General features: G+C 41.5%; 1 protein-coding gene across 1 annotated transcript in view; it reads left to right on the forward strand.

The window, feature by feature from the left end:
• Positions 1-8,451, forward strand: part of LOC109291234 (proteasome activator complex subunit 4-like) — a 108,821-nt gene that overhangs the window by 72,025 nt on the left and 28,345 nt on the right. The window contains exon 20 of the mRNA XM_019508152.1: positions 1,057-1,152. Coding sequence (XP_019363697.1) covers positions 1,057-1,152 — 96 coding nt within the window. The remainder of the gene's footprint in view (positions 1-1,056; positions 1,153-8,451) is intronic.

The following is an 8,451-nucleotide window of genomic DNA, read 5'->3' on the forward strand; positions in this document are numbered from 1 at the left end:
CATGGCCAAATATAGCCTGGAAAGGTGGGTCATCCAGCCCAAATTTGGGCTTCTCACTGTGGCTGCCATAATCACAGGAGCTACATTAACTCCTTGTCTGCTTGTGCCAACACAATGGCTCTGGCAGTTGCAGTGAGAAGCACCGAATGCTAGATCTGGAGGTCAGTTGTCCAGCTTAGAAGGAGCTCTTCTATCCAGATCCTGCCCATGAGGCCATATGAGTTTGACACATATCCTTAAAATAAATCTGAAACCAAAAATAAAATAATTGCATAGTAATCTCTGGATCATCATGGTTACATCACTCTTACACTGCCAGAAATGCTTACCATGTTTAAAAAGAACAACCCCCCCCACCCCACCCCCGACTAATATTGTATATGGCTGCTTTCCAGTTTTCCTTTTTAGGAAAACAGTGATTATCATTAAAAAAAAAAAAAAAAAAATTATGTCCAAGTGCATTAAATTTTAAATGAAAGTCTAGCTCAGTCAGCTTGTCCATTTAAATCCAACTTACATATGATTTTACTATGATAGAGAAATACCAAAATAGCATTATTAGTGCATATTTCTGTAACGTTGTGACTTGCTTCCCAGTGGAATATGTTATGGGCTGAAGAACACTTACTTAGTTCTGCTTATGGTGGACAATTTTTTTTCAGTATAGATTTGGATATTGGACTAGATAATGTTATCAGGTGTTGTTTTCAGATTTAGAAAATCAGGATTATCTACCATTTAAATGAAGTTCTTTATTTCAAACTGCAGGTATTTTCTCTTACTTTAACAATGTAGAATAGCCAATATAACACAAACAAAGCAGAGAGTTATGGCTTTCTGATAGAGAGATCCTTTCTCAGCTTTTGTCAAGTGGTCTTTTAGATTTGCGAATTAGAGCAGATATTTTTAGTGAGGAGAAACTTAGAAGTTGACCAAAAGAAAATACTTTCATTTATAGAACTTAATAAAATTAAAATGAGATTAAATAGAAAAATTAAGTTAGGACAGACAAATGCACAAAAAATTGACTTAGGTTTTAAAATGTTTGACTTCCAGAGATGATGTACAGCAGTCTCTCTCTATAGTACACAACTGCCTGATTGGTTCGGGGAACATTCTGCCTCCTCTAAAAGGAGAAAGGATAGCTCACCTGTAAGTAATATTTATGATTGTATAATAACAAAATGAAATGTTTTTAAGCTATAAATTTGTAAACAGAGGGTTTAATTTTGTATTTCTAGTCTCATAGTGAATTTTAAGATGATTACTTTTAGTAAATACTTGAAAATTAGCTTATCTTATGTTACTAAGGAATATGTACTGTATTATGCTCATGGCTATAGAAGAACTTGGATTTTTAAGATATGAAATAATACTTAACACTGATTAGTGCTTCTCATGGATAAATGACAATATGCTTTACAAAGGTGGGTAATCAGCATTGTGCTGATTGTTATTTTACATGTGGAGAAAATCACAGACAGTAACTTACTTGCGTTCAGCAGTAGAATAAGAAAGAGGAGTGCTCCTTACTGAGGTTCTGTGCCCAAAGCCACTGGACCAAGCAAGGGCTTTCCCTGCTAAAACTGCTTAATTATTCAGTATTCAAGTTTCCATTTAAAATACCTGTCTTGTCTGACTGGAAAGAAAACACATCCACTGTAACTCAGTATGTTAGTGTCTTGCCCTGATTCCTGTCAGGCGGCCTGAAGGAATAAAGCCATCAGCACTCTGAGCTTCTTTTTGAGGACGTACTTCTTCAAAGCATAATTTGTGATCTCTGCCAAAGCATTTTCGTTACATTAAAGGAAAAGGACAAACATGTCCCTTCTTAAAGTTAAGAAACATATATGCTTGAGTAAAGACATAGGTCTAGAAGGCAAGTCTGGCTGCCAGCACCAGCAAAAATGTTCTCTGGTAAAGTAAATTGCTATTTAAGGCGTAAAGGGAACTAATATATTTTCTGTTGCCCTGTGGCTGTTCAGGCTTTAATTCAGTTGGTACAGTAGGATGAGCATTTATTAAAGCTTGATTATTGTGAGACGTGTTGAAATGTAGAATTTAGATGTATGCATGTTCTGACTCATGCTCCTATAGCACATTAGTTTGAAGAGCATTTTCAAATACTTTGGTAGGTCTGTGTTCTAGCTTTTATGGGCAGAGCCGATGTGGATTCTGGTAGGAAATGGATTCTGAAGTGCTCTGCCCAAACAGCAGCCACTTGAAGCATACTTATGGTACTGCTTGGCATCCATTGTCCAGTGCAGGAGGCTAGTGAGGCAGTGGTGACATTCCGATGCTGTTTAATGTGTCATGCAGTATGTTAATCGTAAACATTTCCAGGTGTATACCAGAAGTGTGAGGACAAACATTGGTTTTGCCTTTTGTACTAGGGCCTCAAAAAGGGAGAATATTTGGGTACAGGTTGTTTTTTGCCCTAAAACAAGTGGAGGAGAATAAGGCACTGTCTACTCTCGTATGTGTCAAAGTGGCAAAGAACTCCCTCTTCTGTAACCATCTGTAGGTATGTGAGCATATGAATAGTAAAAAAAATATATATATATTTAATAGTGTGTACTTGTAAGGGGAATTTTCCCACTCAGTTCCTAATCCCTGTCATACTGTCTAGAATCAATATTTTAGTTCGGTGCTGTTAAAGTACAAGCTTCTTATTAAGGAGTGGGAATCTTTAGTGTGTTGCAGTTACCGTAGCATCATAGAAACTTAGTGCTGGAAGTTTCAGGAGGTCATCTGGTCTTAACCCCCTTCTCAAAGCAGTACCATCACCAACTAGATCATCCCAGCCAAGACTTTGTCTACCTGGGTCTTAAAAACCTCCAAGGATGAAGATTCCACAGCCTCTCTGGGGTAACATGGTCCAGTGCTTTTACCCTCCTAGTGAAAGAGTTTTCTCTTGTATCTAACCTAAACTTCTTTTGCTGCAACTGGAGACTGTTGCTCCTTGTTCTGTCATCTGCCACTACTGAGAACACCATCCTCTTGGATGTTCAGATATATGAAGGCTGCTACTAAATCTACCCCCTCAGTCTTCTCTTCTGCAGACTAAAAAAGCTCAGTTCCCTTAGCCTCTCCTTAGAAGTCATGTCCTGGCCCTCTAACCATTTTTGTTGCCCACTGCTGGACTCTCTCCAATCTGTCCACATCCTTTCTGCAGTGGGGGGGGGAAAATTGAACACAGCACTCAAGATGTGCCCTCACTAGTGCAAAATAGAAGGACATTATCACTTCTGTTGATCTGCTAGCAACACTCCTACTAATTTAGCCCAGTATGCTATTAGCTGTCTTCAGAACAAGAGCACACTGGTTCATACTCAGCTTAGTGTCCACTGTAACCCTCGGGTCCTTTTGTGCAGAGCTGCTGCTTACCCAGTCCATCTCCAGCCTGTACCAGTGCACAGGATGGTTCCATCCTAAGTGCAGGACTTTTCACTTCTCCTTGTTGAACCCTGTGAAATTTCTTTTGGTCCAATCCTCCAGTTTGTCTAGCTCTCTCTGTGTCCAGTCTGACCCTCAACTTATCTACTACTCTACCCAGCTTCATCATCTGCGGATTTGCTGAAGATGCGCTCCATCCCATCTCCCAGATCACTGGGTTACTGAACAAAACCAGGCCCAGGACTGACCCCACTTGATGCTGGCTGCCAATTAGATTTGAGCCTTTGATTACTACCCTTTGAGGCCAACAGTTTAGCCATTTCACAGTCCATTCATTCAACCCATACTTCCTCAACTCGTTTGCAAGAATGATGTGGGAGACAGTATTAAAAGCCTTGCTAAAGTCGAGATGTATATCGTATCCATTGCTCTCGCTGCATCCATAGAACCAGTCATCTCATTGTAGAAGGCAACCAGGTGTCCAGGCATGACTTGCCCTTAGTGAATCCATGCTAACTGTTTCTGTTCACCTTCTCCTTCAGGTGCTTAGAAATTTGATTCTTTGGGGACCTGCTCCATGATTTTTCCGGGGACTGAGTTGAGGCTGACTGGTCTGTAATTCTCTGGATCCTCCTCCTTCCCTTTCTTAAAGACGGACACTGTATTTGCCCTTCTCCAGTGTCCAAAAGCTCTCCCAATTTTTTGCCATGAGTTTTCAAAGATAATGGCCAGGAGATCTGCAATCACACTAGCCAATTCCTTCAGGAATCTTGGGTGCTTTGTGTCTGGCTTCACTCACTTGTACACATCCAACTTTTCTATATAGTCCCTAACCTGTACATTCATTACTGTTGGCTGCTGGTCTCCTTCCTGAACTATAGTGCCAGATGCCATAGCCTGGGAGCTGACCTTGCCTGTGATGGCTGAAGTGAAAAAGGCATTGAGTGCTTCAGCCTTTTCTGCATTATCTGTGACTAGGTTGCCTCCCACTTTCAATAAGGGACCCACACTTTCCCAGATCATCATCTTCTTGCTGACATACTTGTAGACACCCTTCTTGTTACCCTTCAAATCCCTTGCTGGCTGCAACCCCAACTGTGCTTTGGCCTTCCTGATTTCATCCCCGCATGCCTGAGAAATAATATTATACTCCTCCATAGTTTTCTGTCCAAGTTTCCATGTTTCGTAAGCTTCCTTTTCGTGTTAATTCACTGAAGAGTTCCATGCTAAACTAAGCTGGTCTTCTGGCATACTTGTTAATCTTCCTGCACATTGGGATGGTTTGCTCCTGCATCCTCAGCAGTTTTTTTTAAGTACAACCACTCCTGTCCTCTCCAGACTGGCCTCCCAGGGGATCCTGCCTATCAGTTCCCTAAGTGAGGCAAAGTCTGCTCTTCTGAAGTCCAGGGTCCTTACTTTGCTGCTCTCCTTCCTTCCCTCAGGATCTTGAACTCGCTCATCTTGTGGTTTCTGCTGTCCAAAGTTGCCATTCACTTCTATGTTGCCCACCAGTTCTTCTCTGTTTGTGAGCAGCATATCAAGAAGGCCTCTCTAACACTTGCACCAGGAAGCTGTTCCCAATGCTTTCCACAAACTTCCTGGATTACCTGTGTACTGCTGTATTGCCCTCTCAGCAGAGGTCAGGGTGATTTTGAAGTCCCCTGACAGGCTCTGGTTCTCATGGGGGAAACTTCTGCTAGCTGTTTTGAAGAAAGCCTCATCCACCTCATTCTCTTGGTCTTGCGGTGTGTAGCAGACACCCATCACAACCTCACTCGTGTTGCTCTCTGACCCTAACCCAGACACTTTCAACAGGCCTATCTCCAGTTTCATAATGGAGCTCTAAGCAATCGTACGGCTCTTTTACATAAAGAGCAACTCCCCTTCTTCCCTGCCTGTCCTTGAACAGTTTATATCCATGTATGGATATAGTCCAGTGGTATGAGCTATTCCACTAAGTTTGTTACTTCAGTTACATCACAGATGCAAGGTTTTCCAATTCTTCCCACTTGTTTTCCAGGCTCCATTCACTACCACAAGTCATAAGATGGACAAAGGCCTACCTTGGTTTTATAGAGTCTCTCTCGCTCTCTCTCTCTCTCATATATTTGGAATTTATGTTGACAAGCAATAACTGCCATTTTCTGTTTGGAGGAACTCCAAGACATTTTTCTCATCATAAATTTTGTTGATGCTTTTTTTTTTGTCCCTTTCAAATTGGAGTCCTGATCTGTCAGTCAGATTTGAAATGACTTGGAGTGGTTTTGAAAGATGTGAATGATATGTTTTGCTTCCTTTTTTCTTTCTGTTTTTTTATTGCTATCTAATGTAGAGGATTTATATTAATAACCTGAAAATAAATTTTGGCTACAGAAATTGAGTATCTTTCTTAGTGATTTTTTTTTTTAACATCTAAATTTCAAATCTCAGATTTATTGTAGGTGAATATCCTGTCAACCTCAGATGGTTTGTTTCTTGCTATCAGCTTTTTTGGAAGCCCACATATAGATGACCCTCAGCAGAAAAAACCTCTTTTGACTTTTTTCTTTAGCTTTAATTTTAATGTCTCAAATGGTAACTTGTCCTAGCAACATGAACAGGTTTTACCTTGGATCTTTTTATGATCCCATAAAGTCTTTTAAAAACTGCGATTAAATCAGTTCTCTTCTTGTTTTTTTTAAGGCTTAATTTAGAGAGGTCTTGAACAGTCTGTTACCTACCAAGAACCCTCCAAGTCATAGAATCATAGAAATTAAGGGCTGGAAGGGACCTTGAAAGATTGGTTCCAGTTGCCCCCTGCTCTGGGCAGGAATATTTCTGAGGTCAGATGATCCCAGCGAAGTATCTGTCCAGTCTCCCCTTGAAGACTTCCAAGGTTGAGGACTGTACCACCTCCTTGGGAAGTCTATTCCAGATTCTGGTCACCCTTACCAGAAATAAGTTCTTCCTTGCATCCAACCTGAAACCATCCTCTGACAGTTTATGGCCATTGCTCCTTGCCCTCCCCTGGGGTGCCCTAGTGAACAGATAAATTGAAACTTAGGATCAGTTGCCCACACCCAGACTTGATCTGTCAGCCTTTTTGTTCCAGGCTCACGACTCGGGCCCTTCAGTCATAGAAGTGAAGTGCTCCATCGCCTAAATAAACCTTGTAATTGTCTTTTGCACTTCAGTCAGTGTCTTTAAGAGCTGGGTGAAGGAAGAAGGCTGATGGAAAATATTAGGAATCACTGAAGCCTTCCTTGAAGAAAAGGTGCTAACCAAAGACTGTGTGGAGAGAAGTGGGGTTTTTTATTTATTTATTTTAATAAGCTTGAATGATCTGTCCTACAGGCATCCTAACCTCTGGATAACTGAGGCTGACTTGACTCATTTAGAATAGATCAATGTTTTCACTACAACTTTTGGTTATTTGTGCTCTGGTGTTCCAGGGTGTTGTACGTAATGGGTCATACATAAGGAGGGAACCCAGCCATGCACTAATTGGGGGATGTAATATTTTTTTGTTCCGTTTCCATTGAGGAAGGGACAGAAAAACTCCTGTGCACTAGTTCGTATAGGTAAGTCTGTTCTGGCTACATTTCTTCTGTAATGCTGCTTCTAGATTGCAGGGAAACTAAGTGAAACTGCAAGAAACAGTAAAAAGTTGACTTAATCACAGTTGCTTTGTGAATTCATTATTGGAATTTTTTTTGCTTGTATTGTCAAAATATGCCAGAAAGCCTTAGTCACTGAGGCAATAAGCAAGCTTCAGTTTCTCAACTTCAGCACTTCAAGTTCAGCTCCTGTATCCACTATAGTTTTCAACAGTGGTGATTTAGTTTTTAGTTAAGTCAATGTTTAGAAATGTTCGTGAGGCTGCATTATATAGATCGTACATGCAAATTGAGTTGTCAAAACCCAGTTTTGAACATTTAAGTTTGCAAAGTTAGTTTTAACACTGACTGGCCTAGTAGATTCCTTGTCAGAATTCTTCCTGCCCTAAATGTTCCTTTTAAGATATACACATATATAGCCAGCCTCCTGAACTTCAATCCCTACATAGTGTTAGAGATTAGCACTAAAATAGTTTACAAAGATTTGAAACGTGAATCCCTCAGGTCACTTCACTTCTAAGCTGGTACATTGTGCGTATGTTACAGATATGTAGTAGTTCAGCGTTAGGGAAACTTTGTGCAGAACAGTGCAAGCCACAAATTTTGGCTGGTTTGTCACAAATTTGACCTTTGTCCTCCCTGAATGTCACATTAATTCCCTTCCTTTGCCTGATCTCCCACTCTTGCTGCTTCCTCCCCTGTGCTCCCTGCTTGATCTCTTTCTTTGCTTTCTGCTTCCTGCCCTATTTGCTGCTGTGCTGTCTGTCCCCTCCCTGATCTGCCACATGCCATGCACAGAGGCTCCCTTGCCACTTCTGACCAGTCTGCAACACACTTGCCACCCTGGTATAGATTATACACAGGTGCAAAAAACAGGTGTAGATAAATCCTTAAACTAAATTTAAACATTTTTTTTTTCTTCAGACAATGGCAGAGATGATACTGAGTTTGAATGGGTCACCTAGTGGGACACCTAGATGTCCAGATTAGGCTTCAGGATGCATCACCCCTGGTTAATAGGCAGTCAGTTAAGTATAAAGAAATTTAAAATAAGAATAGGCTCTTAATTTAATCTCCTTGGAAATTCTGTCCTCAAATCTGTTTCCTCAGTTGTAAGGCTCAATTTCTTAAATACTGTACCACTAAATCAGGAGCAGGCAAAATATGGTCCACAGGCCGGATATAGCCTGTCAACTGATTGGATCCAGACTGCGGTACTCTGCATGGGGCTAAGCCCCACCTGCTTCTGCTGGAACAGTCTGTGCCATGCTCTAGACAGTGCCTGCATGCCTGCACCCCGACCAGCGCATGCAGTTTCTGGTGGCCTGTTCCCGGTGCTGTTCTGCTCCTGTTGCCTCCAGTGGGATCCACCCACTGAAGCTCCCTGCCAGACTGCCTGGACTGGGGCAGCAGGAAGAGGTGTCACGGTTGGAGGTGAGGGGAGCAGAGCAGCCCCCAG

The sequence above is a fragment of the Gavialis gangeticus genome, unplaced genomic scaffold, assembly GCF_001723915.1.
Source record: "Gavialis gangeticus isolate Ggan-Ray unplaced genomic scaffold, GavGan_comp1, whole genome shotgun sequence".
In the NCBI taxonomy this organism is placed as follows: domain Eukaryota; kingdom Metazoa; phylum Chordata; order Crocodylia; family Gavialidae; genus Gavialis; species Gavialis gangeticus.